At 38.7% G+C, this 25,846-nt stretch overlaps 2 protein-coding genes and 1 non-coding gene across 7 annotated transcripts; 1 reads left to right on the forward strand and 2 right to left on the reverse strand.

The window, feature by feature from the left end:
* Positions 1 to 751: 751 nt before the first annotated feature.
* On the reverse strand, positions 752 to 19,045 carry LOC124298503 (zinc transporter ZIP11). 2 transcript variants are annotated; one of them, XM_046750599.1, is made up of 6 exons: positions 18,302 to 19,045; positions 16,705 to 17,086; positions 15,393 to 15,547; positions 14,751 to 14,836; positions 3,733 to 3,990; positions 752 to 1,962 (listed from the first exon to the last, which is right to left on the reverse strand). In XM_046750599.1, the coding sequence occupies exons 1-6, from the start codon at positions 18,407 to 18,409 to the stop codon at positions 1,884 to 1,886; spliced, it is 1,068 nt and encodes a 355-aa protein (XP_046606555.1). In that variant the 5' UTR covers positions 18,410 to 19,045; the 3' UTR covers positions 752 to 1,883. The 2 variants fall into 2 exon arrangements, with proteins under 2 accessions (XP_046606555.1, XP_046606556.1); XM_046750600.1 differs by having other exon boundaries at positions 16,837 to 17,086; positions 18,302 to 19,044.
* A 4,127-nt stretch (positions 19,046 to 23,172) lies between these two features.
* LOC124298506 (uncharacterized Golgi apparatus membrane protein-like protein CG5021) lies at positions 23,173 to 25,407 on the forward strand. 4 transcript variants are annotated; one of them, XM_046750613.1, is made up of 5 exons: positions 23,173 to 23,479; positions 23,752 to 23,813; positions 23,960 to 24,194; positions 24,460 to 24,714; positions 25,006 to 25,407. In XM_046750613.1, the coding sequence occupies exons 1-5, from the start codon at positions 23,465 to 23,467 to the stop codon at positions 25,069 to 25,071; spliced, it is 633 nt and encodes a 210-aa protein (XP_046606569.1). In that variant the 5' UTR covers positions 23,173 to 23,464; the 3' UTR covers positions 25,072 to 25,407. The 4 variants fall into 4 exon arrangements, with proteins under 4 accessions (XP_046606569.1, XP_046606567.1, XP_046606566.1 ...); XM_046750611.1 differs by having other exon boundaries at positions 23,174 to 23,479; positions 23,740 to 23,813; positions 24,469 to 24,714; XM_046750610.1 differs by having other exon boundaries at positions 23,175 to 23,479; positions 23,740 to 23,813.
* Positions 25,408 to 25,659: 252 nt separating this feature from the next.
* Positions 25,660 to 25,751, reverse strand: Trnai-uau (transfer RNA isoleucine (anticodon UAU)). The gene is given in 2 exon segments: positions 25,660 to 25,695; positions 25,714 to 25,751. It is a non-coding gene; the product is annotated as a tRNA-Ile (tRNA).
* Between the last annotated feature and the right edge of the window lie 95 nt (positions 25,752 to 25,846).

A 25,846-nucleotide genomic window follows, 5' to 3' on the forward strand; every position in this document is an offset into this window, starting at 1 on the left:
GATCCTATGCCCGCTCAAGATTCCGACGATGCAGTTATTTATCCCGTTGATTTTCTCTCTGCCCGGTGTAATCGTCGTCGACTAGTGAAATCTCGTCCATCGTTATCTAGGATATCGAGAGCACGAACAAGTATACAATTATGAAGACACGTCACAAGGGGTATTTGCGATTATTTTTCAACGATCACACGTTTCGGGACCAGATTTCGGCGGGTGATTCGGTGCCACGTGAACTTTCCGTCAATTTTGGGCTACGTTGTTTTTCGTAGATTCGAATCCGGCAAACTGTTTATTCTTCTTTCAATCCCCTTTTTCCGTACTATTTACAACGATTTAGCAACGTATTATGAATAATAAAAAAATATCCTAATTTTGTTTTTTCTTACGTCACGGTTGAATAATTGACTCTGACGATCTCTGAGCATACAATGCGCCCAAATTACATACGAATTTTCTAGTTTAGTAAATAATTACTGTTGAACGAATCGATAGACACATGTATAAATATGCTTATTGAAAACGGTGAAATAAATTAGCTGTCGCTGTCAATTTCCCGTACTTTCAGGTGTACGTACACGGAAGGTATTTTAACCGAACTCGGTAACCTGACTTCAAATGATTGGTGTAAACGCCGTAGAGTTTAAGTTCTTGGCACGCATTAGTTAGGAAGGTGGAAAGGTATAATATAGTTATACATATGCGCGTGTTAAATACTGCCGCGGTGTAAAACTGGGCCATTGACCTGCTGGTACTATGTTAAGTTAATATATTTACATATACAGCATGTGCGTGCATACATATATACAAGTATGTATACATAATTAAAGTTACTATCTATGTACAGTTCGTTTCGTATGCTCTATATCATTTTTATACATAAGTACATCATATTGAAGAAGAAGAAAAAATACCCAATTGCACGCATGTAATTGAAAACGTCGTCGTGTTGAAATAAAATTATCATTATCGTGAATATTAATTTTGTACAAACTTAAACCCATTCGCACAAGCACACACGTATACCCACGCATATTGTAGAGAGTCAATTAAATACGTCTATTAGGTCACATTTCTAGTGGAATGGGAAAGAAGTTTTATATATAACGATTTGTGGTACAATAAATTGCTTTACCCTCAAGATACGTTTTGTTTTTTTCTTTTTCTTTTTTTCTTACCGATTTTCAGATGTACGGAAATTGACATTTGTCACCAGTATGTTTTTTGCAATGTCTATAACTGTACTTCTCAATATGTAATATGATTTTAATATTTTCGGGCATTGTTTATGAGAGGATTTTCAAGACGATATTGGGGTTTGGTAAGAGAAGGTATCTAAAATAGTATAAAATATGATAACATATAAAGATATTTAAATCACTCGAAATTTGACGTATTCGCACCATAGGAAATTGTACGTGTAGCGGAAGACTTTACGAATGTAAACGAGCAGACCATATTCAAATGCATATGCCTGACTTGTTGATTATTTAATTGAAATTTTCGCGTAAGAATCAGTCACCTTTGTAGTCGTCCGAACACGTGAGTAATACGTACACTTGTACGTAAAAACTATTGTGCATGTATGTATTAAAATTCTAAAGTTATTTACATGTTTACCCACGTAATGCTGGTTTCAGATGTAATCATTTTTACATACATATAATATACGTGGTATGTATAAAAATTCATGTACATACGCAAGCCGGGATTTCGAATACCGTATGTACTCACGTGAAATTTAAAACACCGATTGGTATAATCGGCTCGTCGTTGTATATAATATTAAATAAAAAAGAAACCCGCGAGTAATCCATCGGTGGGGGAGGCGGCATACACCTGCACGTTTTCCATGCTGTAATCATTTGGCGTTTACTTCCGTATTTTTATCCAAGGCCAACGTCGAGCGCCATCATAATAAGGAAGCCAACAATTGCACCCCAGCTTGCTAGCTTTCCGTTACCACTGCGTGGAAAGAACAGGAAAAAATAGACACATGTCACTAATTATACCTACATTATAGAAAATCACCGTTTTAAATTTGATCATGTACCTAATGACAAATACGTGAAAATTATGAGAAAAACTTTTCAAACAATTTTCGTTCGACAGACAAAGAATGTTTGATGATACGAGTTACAACGATTAGTAAAACAACACAAAATATGAATAATGTAATGGTAAAGTGACTAGAATTATCATGTTCAAAATGAAATTACTCTCCAAGAATATGTAAGTGGTTCAAACTTCAAGGTGCTTCCTGCACGAAGAGTTTTACTTTTGTAAAATTAATTGTAGAGATCGCCTCGAAGCTGAGTCATTCTCTTTTGGTTGAAACAAATTTTACACGCCATCGAGGTTCAAGTTCGACATTTATACAAAATTTCATAACACGTGATAAAAAAAATTTCATTATTCGAGGTATACGGAATTCTTCAGTCCCGTGTCGAAAATCAAATAAATCCATAAATATTACAACATGAAATTTTTCCGAGCCTCCTAACGTCGGAATCGAGTGTAAAAACTTCGTATAAAAGTGATGAAAACCTGAAAAGTAATAAGGTACGCAAGTGTGGTGATGGTTTGGCAGTCTGCTGCGATACTCTGCGCGATGACCCCTGGATTTGTCGGATAGCTGTATAATACCGTGAGGAAAGCAGAATGCTCAAAGAGTCCTATATCCGGTTCCAGGAAGGAGGATCGTTCGTTTTTCACTTTCGTACGTGTATATACATATACTCGAAGAAAAGAAGAAACGAGATGTGTTCCCGAGGGAGCCTACGACGAGCGAGTATCTCAGGACACCCAGGGGCCCGGGACGCGTGGACGGACGGTTACAAGACGCACGCGAAGCACAAAGAAGCCAATTATAATGACAATGCAGAGGGCCTGGGAAAAAATTCGCCATACCCCCTGCAAGGAGTTTACCCCTCGGCTCACCGTGCACGTATGCATGTAGCACCTACACGGACTCGTTTTTCTTCCTTCGAGTTTCCATACCTGTACGTTAAGGGTTCCTGCAGGGGTAAAAATTGAGGCTAAAGCGCGAGAAAGTTGCTGCAGTTGTCGAGACTAGACAGCCGTTAACCCTTTGAGTCACACATTATTGTGCCGAGTCAAATTTTATAACACGATAGTATTCTATGGTTTTTGGAGTTACTGAAATCAGATTTTGTAAATTCAAGATGGTGGATCCGATATAGTGAACGAAAATTTCAAATTTGATCGATTACGGACAAAAAACTCTATGCAGGGGTTTTCGGGATCGTTGATTGGATTCGCCATACTAAGTTTTCGAAATCTGATTTCAGATTTGTAATCAGCAACCCTAAAAAACCCGTGGACAGAGTTTTTTCTCCGCATTCGATAGAATTTGAAATTTCCGTGCGCCATGTTCGATCCGCCATCCTAAATTGTAATTTATGTAAAAAATATACGTGTGTAGAGAGGTAAATTTCTCGGAAATGAACTGTTCCTTCAATTTTCCCGATTTTTTTCAATCAATTTGTTTCTAACAATAATAATTTACATTAAGTCCTAAGTATTAAAAATAGGTGATAATAATACTTACCGCTGTGACTCAAAGGGTTAATTGTTTCAACGGTTGTCAAAATTTACCCGCAGGCTTGACTTAGTCTTACTCTTTTTGATTATGAGTGAAGAAAAATGTGGAGAATGTTGAAACCGATAATGTTTAGCGGGATGTTTTGTGGCAGCAGGGATGATGCAACTTACCTCGAATGAGCTTCCGGAACGATGTCGTCGACGACAACGTAAATCATGGCACCGGCAGCGAAGGAGAGAGCGTAAGGCAAGGCCACCGATGCTAAGCTGACACCAGCCGCGCCCAAGACCCCGGCGATTGGTTCAACCATTCCCGAAAGTTGTCCGTACCAGAAGCTTTTTAGCGTGCTGAATCCAGCAGCCTGGAGAGGGACAGAGACGGCCAGACCCTCCGGGAAGTTCTGTATCCCAATTCCGATCGCCAAGTTTCTAAAACAGCCAGGATTCAACCCTCCGTTATTTCAACCTTAAACGTATTCCGTAGGAACACAACAGCTAGAATCCAGGTGTTTAGATCGTGGCAAAAATTTACATTCGAGAATGCAAAGAATAAGCGTGAAGAATCTTTTAACGATCGTTTGTCATCGTAAAACGATCCACATAACTTATATCGTGAGTAACTTTAAAATATTATAAACTAAATATAAAATTCCTCGACCATCGCAGCTGTTTATACATTCAGTCCAGTCAAAGTAAAAGCTGTGTCCCGGTAAGGATGCCGAGCGTATCGATCGATCATCGAAGACCTTTCAAAACTTGGCAAAGGTATAATTCTATAATTATGACGTTATAATTTCAGGCCACACTGATAACACGTTAACAACTCAATTTCAGACGTCGTTTCAGATTCCGGATAAATATTGGCTACCAAAGAATAACTTCTTACACATACTCCAGATTAATTCGTTAATTTATCCTGTAAAATACACCGTTGCGTGATATTCGTAGAAAATATACAATGAATTTTTGACGAAGAATGCTTCCTTCGGCTTACAACGACGATCACTTTTACTTTGACTCTACATCCAATCAGAAGAGACGAAGTTTCTTCACAGAGAAGACCACCGTAACAAACTGCTGTAATAAAAAGATATATATATATATATATATATATATATATACATATATACGTTAAAAAAAATCCATGTAGACAGAAATTCCTACATGTCCTCAGGTGTATAAATATTACACGCATTGCTTATATACAATATCCCCTAAACCCACTGAAAATCTCGTACATTCATAAAAAGTCGCACGTTATTTGTGTACAGAAAGAAGATGAATTAAAAATTGATTAATCGTTTACAAACGATCTTTAGAATAAATTTTTCTTATCTTTGTCGTGATAAAAAATAATTGACTTTCACCTTAAGTATGTAATAAATATTAATTAAACCGTAATAAATACTATCTCCGAGTGTGCATATAGGTCTACGTATGCATGCATACGAGCATAGGTATTCACTGATGCAGGATTGGTGGGGAGGGGCGGGGGATGGGAGCCAGCGTAGAAATACTAAGCACCCCCGGGACGGTGCAGTAACGTAGAAAGAGAGACGTAACAGGTGAAGTAGGAAGAAACGAGCCACAGGCACCACGTTCCTTGGGTGCACCCGGGCCGAACGCCGCGTCGACGCGACGCATTCCTAACGATGATCTGTGAACGCTTCCGAGCGCCGGCGAACCCCGACGAAGAGTCAGGCAGCTAACAGCAGCACCTCTACCTTTCGATACCTACGTATACGGATATTATGTACAGTTAACCGGTGAGCGAGGGGAGGTCACCCAGGTTCTAAGAAGCAAGAAGAGACCTTCTCGATCTGCCGCCGTCATTCCCATGCTTCGTTTCCTACCTGGCATTTTTATCGTCCTCGCGGGGGACACAACGATTACCCAAGGATTTGTGAACCGGATACTTGTAAGTACCAAGTACGCCAAGTCGAAAACCCATCGATGCCATTCGTTTTACCCAAAAATCTCCAGTCGTACTCTCCCATTTCCAAGTTAATCAGAAGCTCAATTTCGTCTAAATTTATTAAAAATATTACTCTGCGGTAAATTCTTCGATGGTGTGCGGGAATCGAGCGAAGTATTTCAGAACTTTTCTGCGCAAGTATATCAGATCATTCTCTGACTTCTATACGCTGCAACGAAGCGTTTGCATTGAGAAATTCCCGTCTCTGTTGTATCGTAAAAAGAAGCTTAATATCGGTGGGGAAAAGTGGATACACTTTGTTGCCGATAAACTCAAGGACCAGTGGATCAATCTGCATGAAACTCGGATACATGTTAACCTCGTATCTAGAGAAGTAACATAGGCTACATAATGATCGAAATAAACGAGAGAATCAACCCTGACTTCCTTACAAAAACCGAACAAACCAGATACGTATCCAGGATGGAGGGTCCCCATAATCCCCATGTCTGCCATCCGGTGGTATAGCAAGGAAATAAGGTTGAACCCGCGGCACCTCAATGCTTATAGAGCGCATACCGCAGCTGTACGGTATAATATTTTCACCTGCATCAATGTGTCATACAAGGTATAGGTATAGATACAAGATATAAGGTATGGATGGATCACACTAAGGCATACGTTATATGTGTATATAACGTGTACGTATACACGCATACCTTCAAGTTCTATTGAAAGGATCTGCTTGTAACGCGCGCGATTAAATTTGCTTAACTTTGATTGGCCGACATCGGTGTTCGCAGCCTGAAGCAAACCTTCGCTGACAATAAACAAATTCCCTAGAATCGAGTGGTTGACAAATCACAGTGAAACATAACCCCTCGCCTATTCAAGAATCGCCGGGTTACGGTCACTCTGCCCACCGTGCTAGTAACGTTTTTCCCAAGTTGACTGCGCATGTAAATTACGACGAGTTGCAATTGTCAAAAAAAATTCTCTCAAGCCACTCTCTCAATAGGGCCACAACAGTACAAGAGGGGAGAAGCTATTTTCCAGGAATCGGAAGCCCCACGGTTATATCTTCACGCGAACGTCGCGTCACAAAAAAAACGTCGCAAGCACTCTCATAAAGTAGGGCCAGCCTCCAATGCACGCGCGAATACGTTGTCTGCATCGGTTCGATTCCCATTTCATTTTATTTTAGCCTGGAAAAATACTTGCGCGTCAATATTTTATTAACACGTCCGGTTTTTTTTTTTTTTTATACGCAATTACTCATGTAAAATTTTTACGTGAAATATTGTGTGTTTAAATAGGAATATGTTTGTTTATGTCGAAACGGAAATGGCGGAACCATAGCATTTGCTGTGCGGCTCTATTGAGAGAGTTGTGCTTCAAAGATATACTCGGGTCAGGGAGTGGAGGGACGGCAACCGAGTACGAAAGCGGGGAAGCGACCTTGTTGAGAGAGTGCACACTGTATTCTCTATAGATAGATACATAGAGATAGATAGATAGACAGATGGATAGATATTTTATTCTTGTCCATAACAATATTGGACAATATCAGCATATGACGAGAAAGAGAGAGAGAGAGAGGGATAAAGAGAGGAAGCCTCCCTCCGCAACGTCGAAGAGTCTTGGCGCGGTGGGCGCGCCGTGAGGAAGGGTTAGGTAAAAAAGAATCTCGGAGTGTCCGCGTGTTCCTCTCGCGGTGAGCAGGCAATCCCTGAAGGTGGCCGGTGTAGGAGCGTCCGTGTACGCGGTGGAGGCCGGTGTGGTGGGCCTCGGGAGCCGGAGGAATGCGGCACGGGCGAATCGCGGCCGGTCGGCTCGGCCGACTCGACACCGCGTTCCCATGCATTCCAGAGCCCCACCACGACGGCCTCCCTCGCTAGCTGCTGGCGCAACGCGCCGCGCCGACCGGGACGTTACGGAGAGACTCCTGCGCGGTGCACAGACCCTCAGACACACTCGACGGACTCCCCGTATTGTATTATCCGTTGGCTAACTAAAACAGCTCGAGGCAACAACTCTCGACTCGAGGTGTGATCAGCTGTAGAAGAGCACGGGGAGGGCCGGTTGATGCGCGCAGGGGTCACCAGCCGGCCTTGCGGTTGCCGACCGGGGTGCAGCAGGGTGAGAAGATAGAAATAGAGCGGCGGGGGGGGGGGATTTGTGATCGTAATAAAGAGGGCAAGAGTGCGGACGGCCTTTATTTCGCCCCCTTCTAATCCGGGGAATAATCGCGCCCTGTCCCGCCTCGGGACAATTTCCTCCCGACGCCTTCCATGCGGCTTCTACGTTACACACACGAATGCATAAGCGAGGTAACGTCGAGCAGCCGCGCCGGATGAGGACGTCGACGGGTTCTTAATGCCGATCCACGTCTCCGAGACTTGCAACGCGAGCTTGCTGCAGACTCCTCGCTCGTACATTCCAGGTAACGGACGCGCAACGCGCATACACGATGATCCCGCATTCCAAAGATTGTTTCACTTCACCGCTGCCGCCTACTCGAACGCAATACTTACGTTGGTGTATAGGTATAATACGCTCTCTGCGATACACAACGTTCGCCTAGATGAAACGTTGTCGGGTATGCCTTGTGTTGGACGCGTTCTTGTGCCTATCGTGCTTTCGTAAATTTGTACGCTTCGCGGAAAAATTATCCTCCTTAAATTGTAATACCGTATAGGATGTATGCATCAAGGTGGTCCTTATTCAGGGTGTTGATGACGAATTTTTGCCAGACCATCCCCCAAATCAACTTCAAATAATTCGAAAACAATCGCCTAATTTTTTCAGATTTTTACATCGCATCTAATTGTAAGATAGTCCGCATTGTGATCGAAGTTTCTTATGGAAATTAACATGGGTAAAACTTTTTTTCTCAGCATATATTTTATTGCAAGAGTAATAATGTTCCAAATAATCTGTAGCCGCGAGGTTTTGGTGAGAATTAGTGCTACTATCTGGGAAAAAATACACATCATCGTACCAGGCAATCTAGACGAATTGCACAACCTCGAAACCTGACTTTTTTTTTTTTAAAGGAAGTGCAATTCGTCTAGATTGCCTCGCACGATGATGTGTATTTTTTTTTCATATAGCATCACTAATGCCGACTAAAACCTCGCAGTTACAGATTTTTTGGAACATTATTACTTTCACGATACAATATATAATGCGAAAAAAAGTTTTTCTCATGTCATTTCCATAAGAAACTTCGATCACAACGCGGGCTATCTCAGACTTGCTGTATGAATATGAAAAAATTTGGCGACTCTTTTTAAAAGATTTGAAATTGATTTCAGTGATGGGGCGGTAAAAATTCGTCAACACTCTAAACAAGGACCACCCTAATATGCATAGATTTACACTTTTAGGAGTGTAAAACTGCTGCGTTGCAGTTCAGGAAAGATTCATAGAACAGATTACCGCAATAGTGTTGAACTGTTAGACGTGCGTATCGAGGACTGAGAACTCAAGGGTTGTGTGCAACCACAAAAAAAAAACAAAAAAAAATAATCAAAGACGCGGATTTATCCCACAAATTGACAAAACAGTGGATTGCGCCCTTGGTTTCTTAGCCCTCTATATGTATATCTCTTTTCTTAGAAATTATTCAAGACGTATGTGCGACTATCTTTCTAGAACCTGAGATGCAGAATATACGTCAATGAAAATATCTCGGAGACCATTTCCGACGCGCCCGATCCAGAGAACGCCGTTTAAACTTCGCCCCTGCTGGCGTGAAGGTTGACCTTTTACATAGATTGTTCGCATCAACGCTATAGAAGGTATTAAGCGAATGTATACTATACATATCGCCGTGTAAATCCAATTCCGTTTGATAACAGTCATGCTGTTTACCGATTGTGCAACAAATTTATAAATAACTCAATATTTAACATAGAATATAAATTTTAATCTTTGATATTCCTTAAGGATTTTAAATGCAACATGTAGTCGTCAACTTCTTTCCTCTCGTCACTTTATGAGATTTTTAATTCTGTTTTCAGTCGGGTGGCGAGCTATGCTAATTTGCGCGCCAAATTTTGAAAATTAAGTGGTCTTTCGAATGAAATTCTTTTCCTACCGGCGAGTCAATAAGTTTTTGAATGGAAAATTAATTTCGAGCCGTGAAAGCCATGAGAAAACTGGCATGGATCAAGCGCGTCTATCAAAAGTCCTAGTGCTTTTTTTTTTAATTTTCCACCGACCGATGGCACGGTGTAAAATTTCTTGTTCACCCCTGAGCGTGGTTTCAGACCGTCGCTGAGTCAAAAGCTTGCATTCCAGCACGCGTATCCCGTAGCCCACATCTGTGCGAGCATACCCATTGCTATTCCCATTCCAAGTTTACCTCAGTCCACCGTTATCGTTATGGTACGTACTAGTTGCCTCCGTTGCGCCAACTTTTTTTCATGCACGCAAGATGCAAGAGTGTGAAACACAGGCATGTAAGAATACGCACAATAGCAAGCAGCTACGTATGACCTTATTTATACCGCACATACGCGCTGCGTACAATAAACTTTGTTTCGGTATACGTGGGCACGCGCCCGTCTTTCCCTACGGCTCGTCCTCAGGGCGGACATGCAGTAGCGCGTGTATCTATAATATCCCGGGAACCCCGAGACCGGAAGTTATACCGGCGCCGGTTTCCGCTGCTCGGTTCTCTAGCTATTCACGCGATACACTGCAGCGTATGGGCATGGATATTTCCTCGACGCCCCCACACGTACCAATTTCGTATTTACAGTTGAGCATTATCGGTCGATTGAAAAACCAGCGATTATCAATGGGAATTAATCGCTCGTGCTCGACTACCAATTGCAGGGGATTTGAGGGAAGGAGAAAGAGGAGGTGAGGGGCAATATGACAATACGAGAATATGACGATTGAGAAACTTGGTGTGAGGAAAGGAGAAGAAAGGAAAAAAAGCGAGGACAAAGTGTTAACGCGGAGCGAATGAGGACGGCCGGGTAATAAGGATTTATAGATAATACGTAACGGCGAAGCGACGAGATATGATGATTATATGACTGGAACTTGATGTATTTTATAAATGATAATTAATTTCAAAAACCTATACCTGATATTACAGACCATCATTATGCATACCTTCGGGCATCGTGGATGAAAAAGAAAAATAATTATAATAAAATTAATAACGACGACAACAAAATAAGCGTACGGTTTGTAATTAAAAAAAAATTCCCTGCATGCATGCGCATGGATCGATATCCCGTAGCGTTCTCATACAAGCATACCCGCGCATATGATATAACGTTATACCTACCTATGTAGAAATTCTTCTTGATGTACCTGCACATTATATTCTATACCTGTTTACGGTATGGTTACCGTCGGGCGTCTTTGCAGCCTGAGCTTTGCCTACACAGCCATTTATCTACATACCTTGGTTTATCTGTCTCTATATGGATAACCATCTCCCCCAGTAGTAGGTAGATTGCTACATTACACGCGTATATCTCTGTGTGCGTGACAACGCGTACGTAGCTGGTATAAGGCCTGTAGAACGTTCGAGCCGTCACGTCGCGGCTATCGCGATACACGTGGAACCGACGATTGGCTGCCCGAGCGGGGGAATCACCGAGCGATCCACGATCCACGTTTAGTTGCACTTTGTCAATGGGGGAACGACCGCGACGGTTCGTACACACAACTCGCTACGGTTATGAATGACGGGACACCCATACTACACCGACAGCTGTATAATATACGGCCCTTCGCCCGCGTGACACGTCGGGGCGTTGCGTTGCGCCGCGTACCGTTGCGTTCTATGGTTATTATATACCATACAGCACCTCCTGTACCCATCTATACCTATACCTATGCTGTAGAAACGTCTACGGTCATTCAGAACCGACTCGTAATTAAATACCTACACGAGATATGCATAATACGCGCATACTCCAGGCTAATGAGAGCCCACCTTGTCGTTATTCTTGCATGAAACCCGATTTCTACAACTTCGGCCGAGTAGCGACATCTCTACGTCGAGGGTACGATCGGACTATACGTTCACCTGTAAATGTGACAAAATGTATGCTACACTGCAAGAAGAACTATTTATAAGATCTAGATAAGGCAGTAGTGACATTTTTTTCATTTGAATAAACTGTTGTTGGATCGGATACACTACTTCTGGTCAATGGGTTTTCAATTGAATTGTTCTTATCGCGAGTAACAGGGATGAAAATCCAGGTATACCCGTACAGGTATTCAATTCTCTTTAATACTTTTTTAACGAATGATGTAGAAGGACGCAGCGTGAATCTTAACATTTATATAAACTGCGTAATATGTCGAGGGAAACTTGTTCCAACTACCAAGTATCGTTTCATCAGTATGGTACGTATGTCTTACAGGAATTTAAGAGTTGTGAATGAAAGTTGATCTCCGTCCTCTTCGCGATAACCTTGCCCCGAACTTTGTCCTTGTAGTATATGGATGTAACGAATGCATGTTACGTCATATTTGTGCGTCCAGAATTATAACGGGAACGATAAAAACAACCGAACTGAATGTATTTATACAAAACATTCAGAAAACAGGATTTCAGTGTTTGTAATTGGGAAATTGAGGCTTCTTACGTGAAATTATTCAAATATACGCTGTACCAGTGTAATGACTATTTGAACATCTTGAAATGCGAGACAACTAAAGCTAGCTAAATACACAACATTCTAGGTCCCATAGAAGAAGGAATTAAATTACGGTATCCCGTATTTCTATTTATATCTACGGTTATTCTCTAACAATCCTAACGGACCGCTATTTTTGTAAAAATAAATATTTGGTGCTCGATGTATTTTCTAATTCCTCAATACATGATTTTCAATTTGGAAAAATTAAACTCGTAATTAGTTGATATGTGCTAGCGGCTAATAGAGTATTATAAGTACCTAGCAAATAATCTTGGAGAGTTGGTCCGGAATCGCGGAAATTACAAATACATTGATAATCCGAGATGCGACTATGCGAGATGTAATTCCGAAAATCACAAGGGCATAAGTGAGTAAGTAAAAAATGTACATATCGCACATCGATCAAAGCACGTGAGCATTGGCTGTCCGTATCCAACATAAGATTTCATCATATTTTTATATAATTCAAATATAGATTCACTGAAATTCCATGGTCACACCAATCTGCACCTTTCAGGTTTTGGTGGAAAAAATTCTAGAACTTCCAACGGAAAACGTCAAAACAAGTTTCAAAATGGTGAGACCTTCATGAAAGCCGTTGCTTTTCTTTTCAACTCGCATCTTTTAGAATTTGAATGCATGCTTGTAGGTTGTGCTAAAAGCTAGTACGATATTTCTGAAGATTAAAATGCAGACTCGTTAGGCACACGCGAAAATAACTTGTGCATACGCAATAAAATTACAAGATTTCAAATATTGTTCCCGAGACCTAGATACAGTGAAAATTGTGACGCAAAGCCTAACCTGCTGTGTAAAGTGAGAAATTTCCATTTAAGGGTTTCCCCAAAACGTCAGATTGTTGAGCTTTGGGGTTTTATATTCTTTGAAATGATGACCACCAATAACAGTTGAAAATATTTCCTGACTATTGCCTGACCTTTCCTTGGCCAAATTATAATTTTACCCAGACTAAAATTCGAACTAATAGTGCCATTTCAAATATCTAATAAATGAAACGCCAAATCAATTAGTTTTCAAAAAAAAACCTATTTATGATCTACTTAATAGTCATGAAACCGAGTAAAACAAATCGTTCGGAAATTTTTTCATGCAAAAAGCTCTATTCTTCGTCGTTCTATCAAACCGCCATAAAATTCCCAAAATTGTCACTGACTTCCTAATTTTCTTTGACTAGTGATCACTATGTGTAAGATTTCGCTGCAAGCTACAACCCTCGGCCAATTTTGTATAAAAGTAAAATTCTACCTCTTTTTCCACCTCTGCAACTCTGAGCCAATCATTATTTGGTTGAAAACTGATTAATCAAAATTTAAAATCATCCAATTACCTCACGGATAAGGGGCCGTACTTAAATTACGTAACGGAATTTGAAGAACTTTTCAACCCCTACCCCCCCTGTGTATCAGATCATAACAAAATGTCACCCCCCCCCCCCCCCCAAATTGTACGTAATTTTTCGGAATCAAATAACGAAATAGCATAAAATTTTATTAAAATCATTTGTATTTTTCATTATTCTTTTATTTATTAATTATTAATTAATTATTAAGTGTTTTAATTGCTGTAAGTTGAGTGATCTAATGCCAAGAGCTACCGCAGCGCGCTAGTTTCAAAATGTTAAAGGTTTGGCTATAACAGAATCTGGCGCGGGAATTCAGTTTGAATTTTTTTATTAATTATCAAAAAATTTTACATTCAATTCAAAAAATTACGTACAAGCATCAAAAGACCCCCTCCCCCGTATCGTAACAAAGTGTAACAATCGAGTCTGACCCCCCCCCTCCCTTACGTTTGTTACGTAATTTAAGTATGGCCCCTAAGCAATATCTAACTATCGCAATATATGAAATTTTCATAAGAAAAATAAAAATCACGTATATTTTGATATAATCTGTCAATGTGTAGACATCGCTAACCACGGACGATACACGAATCCAAGTAAAAACACACTAGCTACTTATATTGATTTAGATTCCGATCATAGATGCATATCGAAGTTGTGGTGCCGATAATAGCGCCGACAAATATGATGCTGCTGACAATGGTATTGTTTCAATCAATTAATATGTAATTGTCAATGCTTTATCGTAATCAGTATCGGAGTACAGATAATCACGGGTTGTTACCAGCTCAAATACATTTAAAAAGTTGATTCTTTATTGTGTAGCTTTAGAAGGGATAATAGGAAACGTCGCGAAAGTTAATTTTTTCACGTCTTACCGATTTCATTGCAGTGTTATCTAACCGGATTCCATTATCATGGCAAAAATAAAAGGAAAAGAAATGACGGAAAAACCTATTGTGAATTGTCCGGCGAGAAAACAAAACAGATATAAAGACGTGAAATCTTAATGTATTAACGATAAATTATCACGTTTCCCTCCACTCAAAAAGAATTACAACCCGCGCGACGATTGTGAGTAGACGTGGATACAGAGTTAAAAATTTGTTACGGCTTGTTCAAGTATTCTATTTTCTAAAAGGCAGTGACGGTGCGTCTGGCATTTTTCGTATAGCTCAATAATTGTATATGCTGAATCGTGAAATTCACGAAAAGATGAAGATAAACTCACCTTGCACTTTCAAAAGTAGCTTCGGCTGTGCTTCCTATGGCTCCAAATCCGACGCCTACTGCAAGGCCCTCGGGAATATTGTGAACCTGCAAGAATATTAGAAGTTATTAAAATTATAAAAATAACGAAGGTATTCACGTCTTATAACTGGGCTAAAGTTATAAACTTTACCAAGGTCAAACTACTGTACACATGCGATACCATGCTTGACGATTGCTTTACATATACGTGGTTTGAATATTTGAATCTACATCGATCCAACATTTGTACAACTGATTAAAGCCTTGGTTAGAATTTGCTTTAACGTTCCAATAACGACATCATTGAAATAATTACACAACTGTTACGTGCTTTTTTTATTTTCTCAAGTAAAATCATTTATGAGTATTGAGGAAGTAAAAATTCTGATTCTGAAAAACTGTACTTGGTACTTGTGAATCAGACATTTTTGGAATCTACAAAATTTTTGTGCCAATGCATTCAACATGCAAAGTGTATTTCCACTACCAAGTGACAGTGTATATCACATTGTTTTCCATAGAGCGGCACTATATCTCAAATAATGACGACAGATACTTTTTTGTATTCTTTGATTAAAAAAACTTTCATACTAATAATCGTATTTTGCAGAAGGAACCATACCGTGATTGCAACGACAAGTAACAGTATCCTTCGCCACTGGTTATTTTTCGCTTCGTCATTTGGGTCCTCGTAAACAGTTTCGACATCTCCTGCTTCGGGAACACGTGAAGCTGTGTTAACTGTTTGTCTCCTTCTGGTACTTTGTTCGTAGAAGCCTGAAATAGTCATCAATTTTTTTTTTTTTAATAAAACTACATTAATGTTAAACTGAAATGGTAATGTAAAGTACACAGTCGTCAGTACTTTGTCCATCGCAACGTTATCTATATGTAGATTTAAATATGGTTTTCAATGCCGATCACTATTGGATTATCAAAAACGGTATCTGTGTACCAGTAGCCTAGGCATTGCTTCTTAGGAAGAACTCATGTTTATTTTACATAGGTGTGACAATGCCTTAAGCCAAGGATTATTACTTTCAAAAGTTAAAATTTTGTTTAGTTTTAGTCATGTGGATTCTCCTTATAGATTATCACAAATTGGCTAAATTATCATGCCAGTGCCTTAAAAAGTAAAATTTTGATCATATACTTTCAATGAGAGAGCCTCAAAAGATCCGAGACAAAATGGGTAGTGTAACATAGTTTACACCAGTTGTTCCTCGCAAAGACCGTCATGATATACATAATTCTAACGTGAACTGAACAGGCTTTTACTCTTGCATGCAGGGTTAGTAGGATCAGCTTTAGCCATAAAAATCACAAAGCAGGGAATCCAATGTTAATACACCTCTAACTTGTTATAATGCAGTTACTCAGTATTATGCACATATACGCCGATTTCGAAGTGCTTAATGCTTACACATTTGTAGATCGTGGCATGCGGTAAGAATTAGAGACAAAACCGATTTTCTCTACTAGCTGTAAAACAGGTGCAGTTTCATGTGAACTTTAAATAGTGAATGAACTATCAAATTTGGTTTTCATGCATTTTTAGTAAGACACGAGATTGAGTAAGACTTCGTGAATACTCATTGGTTGAGAAAACTACAAGGGTGAGTTAGTCAGATGCAACAATATGTATTCTGATGATAATTATTTCCGATACTAGTTTTCGATACTTATAAATAGATGCAGCTCGTGAAAATGCAAGATAATATTTCTTAACGGTATTTCATTGGATGTAAAACAAATTTCTGATCTAAAAATTTGTAATGAATAACTCCGTTGAGATCTTTAATTTGGCTTCATTGACACCAATCCCAAGACCAACACTTGCTGATATGTACTTGTAAAACCGATCCCATCACCCAAAGCCACAAGTGTCAATATTACGTATCTATTTATACAATTATAAAATGAATAGTATCTACCATCGATGGTGGTCGACTCGACGTCAGAGTAGACTTTTGCACCACTAACATTAACTTCACTAACAATAATACTGTCGTCAATATCCTGGTCGCTCTTTAGCTTTGCCAGGATTTTTCGTCTTTGTTTCGTACCGACTGATTGCATGGCTAAAACCACATTCGGAGACTGAACGCCTAGTGCAGATATCAACACGTCTGTGCCGTAGACAAAAGCAGCGCCTATGAGGAATCCAAGTCCGACTGGTAAAAACGCGTATTCCCCATTTTCCCCGTAAGTTTTGCTCTCCGATGCGGCTGTGATGGCTGGTGATAACAGGGACCAGTAGCTTGCAGCAATCATAACTCCGGCTGCAAAACCAAGACTCACATCCAGTAGTTTCCTCTGTGAATAGAAGAAATTGTAATTGAAACAAAATCATTGAGGACACATAGTGTATAATGAATAACCTACAGTGTAGAAAAAGCATACGTGTGGAAAGAAAAGGTTTTCCAAGAGGTAGGTGTGAAACTTTATTATTAACATAAATAAATTAATAAAGTATGCTCAAAGGCATATGATTATTATTGATTTGAACAGATGGCAAACAGCAGACAGCTGAAAAACCAACACATACTTAGTTATCAATGCTTTTACAATCTGGAATATCAATGTTGCAATTCACTTTATTATCCTACCAATGCCCAATCATTTCACAATCAGATACCATCACCACCTGATGCACATGTGATGAAAAAAAAGCAATTTCACGTTAATTTGAGCTATTGTCGAAACTCACAAGAAAACAATCTGTACCAGTTTATTACAAGGTTCAGGATTCTAGTGGGCCTTTCTACAGAATAATTACACATTATGTATTTCCATACCAGAATGAGGCTAGATATCAACCTTGTAGTTCAAGGGTAAGCTCCGGTTTCTTAGTTCTTTACCTGTCCTTCATTTTCTACCATATTCGTTATTGTATTTAAAATAATGTGAAAACATTTCTGTAATGCCAGTACTCTGTATAGAATTTTTCTTAGGATATATGATAAATGTATTGCTAAGCACGGTTAAAATAAAGACAAATGATGTATTCTAAGACTATCCAATTACGCTTGCGCCTTGGCTAAGCAATATTTCAGATGCCAAAGAGGCATTCCACTTTTGTAACATTTCACATGTTTCCGAGTATTCTTGACATCCTCCTATCTCTGATGCCATATTTATTACTCAATACTTATATGCATCCTATCTTGGATGATTTCATATTTATATCTCAATATTTAAAAACATCCTCCCTCCTCTGATCTCATATAATTATTAATTATACATGTCGTCTGATACATACGCTTAATTAAAGACCAAATAATTGTTACTTGTTAAAGATTACGTGTCAACGATTCCCAACTGCAATAGCGTCGTTAAAACAGAGCAGAAGAAGAAGAAGAGATAAAGATAATTAAATTAAAGAAAATGATGAATGACAGAAACAATTATACCCAAAATGTAAACATACGAATCGCTGTATCGGGAACACGAAGGCAGGATGGGATCGGATGATGAAAAAATTGTAAAAGGTTTGCTTTGTACTTACAGATATGCCTGGTGTGAACTCACCTGTTTTCCGCGTATGAAAATAACGAGAGCGGCCCCCGCCGCCGTCAAACCCCATGTGAACAAAGTGCCCAGAAGGGCCTGAGTGACAGGTCCGTATCCTCTCAACATCTTCGGGGTTTTTGGTGATTAGCTTTTCCGACCCAGTTATCCGGCATTGGATACCGTGCTCCGGTGGTCGAGTCCCTCGCCAAACAAGATCTCGACTGACACCGAGTTCCGTGATGAGTTTGCGAGGTTATGCCTACGTGTATCAATTTGCGGTGGTGAAAACCGGTGTTGGATTCTGGCTCGTGCGAAAAGCAGCAAGGCTCGTGGAACGCGTATCAGCCGTGTGCCTCGCCAACGAGCGAATGAATATAGGTAAATTGAAGAAAAGGCGCTGAGTACGTAAGCGAAATCATTCCCCCGCAGTTATCTGGTCGCCGCCTCCACAGCCGCAGACGTCACCGCTCCTGCCGTCCTCGTTGTCGCCATTCCGGCCACTTAAACTCCCCTCCCGCCTCCCGGTCAACCGCCGCCATCGCCGCCGACCTAGAGGCAGCTGAGTTTTCAAAAATAACAGCGGCATGCGATTTTCAACCTTGTTGATTATCGTATCACTTTATCGGAAACTCGCAAACCGATTTCCTGCGGTTTCAAAGACTCAATTCATGTGTTAAACACTCAAGGTCTCGTATCGGCCGATCTCAGGGTCACAGGTGGTTACCGCCACTTGCTCGCGTTTAGTCAAACAGGTATTTCGCACACAGTGCTGGCCCACTGTGCTGGCCACGTTGACTGAGAATATAGGTATAAAGACTGATAGCCCTGCGTTATTTTTCGTAACAGTATGGTGGGTCTGGTCGAGTTTGGGGGTGTTAGCAGTTTCACGTATTATCGACCAAGCAATTGACCACGCCGGTAAAAAGATTGCTTCATAACCAACAACTATCGCGTGTAAAACGTTGGAATTGAAAAGTGAGAAAAACCCGTACAAGAAATATATACGTTGAAATTATACGACGGAAAAGTAAATTTCAATCAAATACATAACCGTGTATCGTTTATATTTACCTCGATATCTCGAATCTTTTATATGTGACAGTGGCATCTCTATTACGCGCAATTAATTTTTTCCAAGTTTTATACAAAGTCAACTTTCAACTGCTTCATTTATTAGCTTATTTAATAGTTACAACTGTTTCAACAATGTTCTTATGAAGAATTTCCTTTTTTTTCTTTTTTGAGCACTTTTCAAATTGCGAATTGAAAAAATTCAGTGTCTCATTAAGTTTTGATATCCGAAAAATTCTGAAACAGTCTTCCATTTGCTAGAAGCACGTTAAAGATATTTCGAAGATTGAACATATTTTATGAGTTTTTCTAAAAATTTGGAAGCGGTGATTGGATTTAGATTGCGAATAATTAAGCAAATGAACTAAATGAACTATTACCTTCTGCATAATATTAACGTACATATTAAATCATATTTTTCTTCGCAATTTTGGAAATACTAAATATTGATTATTCTCAATTCATAATTATTTAAAGTGCTAAAAAAAAAAAACGGAAAAAATCTTTTTCTCACAGCGAAAATTTTGAAGCGTTCAGGATTCCATAAATAACATTATTGAGAACTCGACGGTTTTTGTTCAATTACTGATTTTGAAGGGGAATAATCCGATGGCTTTCAAATCATTAAATTTTATTACCAACGCAACATTATCTGTAAAGTCAATTTTTATCCTGTCGGCTGTACGTACTAACGTTATCAAAAGTTACTTATAGTTATAATCTGTGATTACGTATCAACGGAAGATGAAGCGAGTATAATTACACCATGTACTGTTGTATATTTATTTAATTTCAAGAAGTGAGAATTGACTATATTGTTACGTGTCCGATAAGTGCAGTTAAAAAAGTTGAAGAAGCTGTTCAAAAAGCGATGTGTGGTTTGTGGCCACTTGCAATAATAAGCGTACCGAAAACGGTAACCGAAAGTAGCATAGCAAGAAGATGACCCAAGAATTTTCTTGCGCGTATTTATAATTAAAGATGCAGATCACTTTGTCACAAACCATAATCATCCTTATCATACGAAAATATATATTTTCTTTTAATATTCAGTGTTACAAGTGTGTGTGATAGATTTTTATTATTGTTAAGTGAAAAGCGTGTCAGCCGGAAAATTACAGACACGTGGCTTTGGAATTTGATAAGGGTGACAAAAAAAAGTAGATGATTGGTTGCAAAACCTTCCGAAAGCTCGGAGTCTACTGTGTCCAATGATCCATTTCTCATCTTTGAGAAAAATTATCAATTACGGTAGCTAATTTCCGAAAGGTGTTCTGAGAAACATCAGAAACCTGCAGTCTAAATATTACCCAAACCACAACTCTAACTGAAGCAGCCTAAAATTTTGAAAAATCTCGAAAGACTTATAGCTTTCAAGAATTTATTGATTTTTGAAACTGTTGAAGCAAGACAAAAAACTATAGCCCACAATTTGCAAAGAAACTGAAACTATTTAATTCAGTTCACAGCAAGTCGACCACATTATTCAACTCGATGCAATCACTTTTGGAGTTTCAGAATTTTAGCGAAGTTCTTGTGACCTCATCGTCAGCCGCTGCAGTAGGCAAATTGAGGTAAAAATTATCTTCATTGTTCAGAATGATTTTTCATTTTTCAATTCGCAAAATTCTAATGGGAATTTGTTTCAACGCAAAAATTCTACTTGCGGCAAAGATCTGCAAAGTAAAAAGAAATTGAAAAACACGATTTTCAATCTACTGCTGGTGATATGCTAATGTCAGAATCTTATCTCAGAAAAGACCATTGGATTGTTGGAAGCAGAACACTCTTGAAGCTTCCGAAAATTCTTACAACCTTTCCTCTATGTTTTTTTGACAGCGATATCGTATTTCAAAACCTGCACGTGTCCAAGCTTCTTGCATCCACCTTTGACGCATTCACTCACAATCAGACGACAAACTGTTCAGCATGAAACCATCCGTATATATTTGGCGCTAATTGATAAGAATTTGATTATATATAATCCGGAAAATCTATCTTAAGGTGATATCAGTTGTTAGTTTCTTATATCCAATTTAAAATTCTAATTCACTTCGCTTTTCAAAAAAGTTTTAGGAGTGGAACGAAGGATTGACGTGCATTAAATTACATTCAATTATTATTAATTTACTTTACATCGGCGAAACCTTATTTGAATATCATTTATCAATGTCACTTTTTGTCTGTACATATTTGGATTGCATGTTTCAACAATTGGATTGATACTGTAACTCGTTTCTCTCGGACTTTCAACATTTAACTCGTCATTTTCTACCGAATTGGTGAATGAATGATTTTTTCATTGACGTTTGTTTATAAAAATCTATACATTTCACCTCCTCAACACTCATCACTCAGTAAATTTTCAACATTCGTCGTTAATGACGGAATAACAAATTTATATCATTATTGATATACGGAGAAACTTCTTGTATAACCAAAATTCCACTACTGACTGGTAATTTGTGGACACTTCGTACATTTTGACGATATTTCTTGGCGAAAACAGGAAAAGATAATATTTTTTCATGAATAACATCATAAAAATATTAGCGTTTTCTACATTTCCAACAAAAAAATATCGTCAAAGTTTGCAATGTGTCCGCAAATTATCAGTCAGTTTCTCGATGGTAATTTCAAAAGTTCGCTTTCTTCAAGAAAAAAAAATTCCCAAATTAACAGGCATTGAAATTATCACATAATTTTATCCTCTGAGTAATATTACTATTAGGGGTTACGGGAAAAGTACTGAAATTCTGGGTGAAATAGTATCGTCTTTGTCGTGAATACACTTTCTCACACTCGAAATTCCTAATAATCAGCACGGGCACTGCCACAAATCTATAATAAAGCAAACACGTACGGGCAATTATAATCTGGACCACTTCATAATAAATTTCCAAACAACCTTGCATTTGTGGATCAGCGGGCAGCTTAGAGTCGCAATCTAACCACGTAATATAAGTAGAAGTTGAAAAAAAGGAACCCTGATCATATTCAAATTAGTTTTTATTATTTTTGTGATAATTACTTACCTGAGGTTCATCAGACTTTGTTTGTTTGTAGCTTGGACTCGAACATTAGTAACAATCGAGTGTTATTCAATTTCCCGAAAATATTCGCAAGTAGTATTTTTGTGTAGAAAGGTCTGAGTTTTCCGGTGCAAATAAACCGTATTTTAAAAAAAACGACAGAAATCTAACGTAAGTTAAGAAATTAATTTCATATGTCAACTTCTTTGTTCGCAATGAAGGTATGAGATTTGATTGATGATGTATATCTTCAGTCAACAATTCAAGTTATGTATTAAATATATGTACACAAATTACATAAGGTATGTACTTATGTACACACATATAGAAACAACTATATATGTTAATCCTTTGATTAACTTATTCGACAATTTCTCCCATCGTTTGCATCAAGAAAAGGCTTTTAACCCTGTCAACAGTAGACCAGGTATACGTTTATTGTGCATCTATTTAGACAAGATTATTTTTGTCGATCTGATGGAGTTAGATTAACATTACTGAATTAGGATCAAATGAATTCGCATGGTTGACAAGTATACGGCGACCATTCGGATTTACTTGAAAATTTCAGTCTGTTCCCGTTCGTCATTCCACATGCATAATAGTATTCGACTTTGGATTACCTGGGTACACGTGGTGAGAGATGGTAACACCAGTTCTTGTCACATCTACGTACCGACCACTTTGCCGACTTTGAATACAGCTACATTTCATGCCGTTTGACACGACAGGTGGAAAATAAATTCATGCCATGTGCTGCCATCTAATATTTTCCGTCGATAACAAAACGTAAAACAATTGGTCGTGTGAAAATGAATATTCCCGAGATCAGGTGACTATCCAAACCTCACTCGCACAAACCGATGTATGGAAAAAAGAAAGAACAAGACCGTTTGTTACGAAGGTTACGAATCAGTTAATTTACTAGCAAAGAGGAGATTCAAAAATGATTAGCAGTGACATTTGATAAACGCTTGGTACCCCTGGAATTTTCGCCGCTACACCTAGATCACCTATCTTATATTGTGACAGCCAACAGTACAGTCAACGCTTCTGACGTGATAAATATTCCAACAACATGGCGTCTGCTACGGTATGTTTTCAAAATAAATCTTCATCTTCATATTGTACTGGCCCTATACCATGAATAAAATTTGTACTTGACATCGACTTACCTACTTGCTTGTGAAAACACGCTGGTTCAAGGCGTATTTGGTGAATAATCCGAACGTATTTCATCCGGCTAATTACCCATTCACTGTCAGTGTAGCGGTTCGCGCTTGATTTTGTCATATTTAGTGCTCTGAGCCCTACAGATTATCCCTTCTGGATGATGTTTGGTCCTATTTCCAGGTACCATTGTTGATGGATGATGATACGATCGCTTTTGGGGAGGAAGAAACTGCACAGAACTCAGAGAAATTGAAGTACGTGATTGAACTAATATACTCGCTGGGCATTATTTTTTTCACATGTGTTTCATAGTTTTTATCGAATTAAATCAAGATAAGTACCAGGCATACCGTTTTCGCCTTGGAAATTTCTGACAATTTACTTTTTCCTTCTTTTACAGACACCCGTATGTTACAACATTTCACTTGTTCTTCCGTGTGGCAGCCATCGTGGTTTACATACTATGCGGATTATTTTCCAAAAGCTTTATTGGAAGCTTTGTTGTCATTGTGCTGCTACTCTCAATGGATTTTTGGACTGTTAAAAATATAACTGGAAGATTAATGGTCGGACTAAGATGGTGGAATTATGTTGACGATGATGGAAAAAGCCATTGGGTTTTTGAATCAAGAAAGGTTTTGTTCATTCCTTCTTTCCACACTATGTTTTTATCATTCATTTATCAACGAGCATATCTAGAGTAAGAAAAAAAGAAATATTTTATTATAGTACATGAAGTTTGATACATTTCATACCCACTACATCATTCTCTAATTTTTGTTGATCACGGGTCTATCGAAATACTGAAGCTAATGATGAATGGAGATTTCTAATTCCGTTCCATTTTGTTAGTAGTTCAATTACTATTGAATTCATGCTGCCATGTGCCCTGTGTTTCAGGGCTCACAGCAGAACCGCGTCAGTGCTGCTGAAGCACGGATATTTTGGCTCGCCTTGATCCTGTGCCCTTTTGCTTGGTCGGTTTTTTTTATGGTAGCCCTCTTTAGTTGGAGTTTCAAATGGCTGCTTCTGGTATGCATAGCCATTACTCTGAATGGCGCCAACCTTTATGGCTACATAAAGTGTAAGATGGGAAACAATCAGAACATTTCAGCAGCAACCGGTGATTTCTTCAAGAAACAAGTACTGAATAATGTAAGCATGATGAAAGCATAATCACATGCGTCAGCAATTATTTTTAAATGTCAAAAAAACTCATGTTGATCATTTAAAAAAAAATCTGCTACCACGTGCAAATAACAATTCTATACAAGGTTTTTTCCGGAATGAACCTGTAGATTTTACATGAATGTCATCTGTCTTCATCACTCTCCTTCAATATATGAAAACCAAATATGAATGATGTATCTATTAAAATGAAGACATAGTATTTTAATTACTATATTCTTAATTTCTTTGCTTGGTAACGGCATCAATTACTTTCAGGTAGCTACGATGATGTCTCGAAGTCCACCAACCAACACTCCAGGGCAGACAATAAACGTGATATAATATATTGATCTTCTGCATTAAGCATTTGAAAAGTTGTACATATATATACAATAATTGTAATAATCATATTACATTATCCTCGATTATGAAGCAAATGTTCCTTCAAACCAAGGATTATTCTCAATTTTTTTCGATGTACATAATATATCTATGCACATACATGCATACACATATATACATCCATCTATCCATCTAAAAGGTCTCATCATTCAAGGGCATAAAGAAGAAAGAGTCGAAAGAGTTTACCAAATAGGATGGAAAAATGGATTTGTAATTTTAACGATGTTGTCAATTCTCTCAGTGTTTAGTTATTAAAAATATTAAAAAATGATTCAATCAATCGTCCAAGGATTTGAAATCTTCAACCGATGACGCAAATATAGATTGTTCTGTGTATAAATTTCGGATGTTGGAGTTAAAGTATAAACATTTTGTTGGGTCTACAAATGATTTCATTTGTAATCGTTTCGTATCTTTACGGCACGGGATCATCCGTTGGAAAAGGCTGCTGTTCAAAGGTATCGATGTCCCTTGATAACCAATAATTTTTGCTACCTTTGCTGCGTTTTGATATGTTGTAAAAAATCATGCTCCAGGTGAGGCTCGAACTCACAACCCCGGCATTGCTCACGAAAACTGTCTTATAAGTACCGTGCGCTAACCAATTGCGCCACTGGAGCTGGTACGAGGACGGCCCCTAAAATTGCCCTTACCCTTGATCCAATATTTTTCTTAGCGCTCTTTCAAACGACCTTTTATTGAAAACCCACGAATT

This window comes from Neodiprion virginianus, chromosome 2 (genome assembly GCF_021901495.1).
Source record: "Neodiprion virginianus isolate iyNeoVirg1 chromosome 2, iyNeoVirg1.1, whole genome shotgun sequence".
Classification (NCBI taxonomy): domain Eukaryota; kingdom Metazoa; phylum Arthropoda; class Insecta; order Hymenoptera; family Diprionidae; genus Neodiprion; species Neodiprion virginianus.

Coding starts and splice junctions, on each gene's coding strand:
- LOC124298506 (XM_046750610.1), top strand. Junction 24,195..24,459: donor GGGTTTTTGAATCAAGAAAG/GTTTTGTTCATT, acceptor CCTGTGTTTCAG/GGCTCACAGCAGAACCGCGT. Junction 24,715..25,005: donor AGAAACAAGTACTGAATAAT/GTAAGCATGATG, acceptor AATTACTTTCAG/GTAGCTACGATGATGTCTCG.
- LOC124298503 (XM_046750599.1), bottom strand. CDS start 18,409: ATGTTGAGAGGATACGGACCTGTCACTCAGGCCCTTCTGGGCACTTTG. Junction 15,548..16,704: donor CGAGTCGACCACCATCGATG/GTAGATACTATT, acceptor TGACTATTTCAG/GCTTCTACGAACAAAGTACC. Junction 3,991..14,750: donor GCTACTTTTGAAAGTGCAAG/GTGAGTTTATCT, acceptor TGGCTGTTTTAG/AAACTTGGCGATCGGAATTG.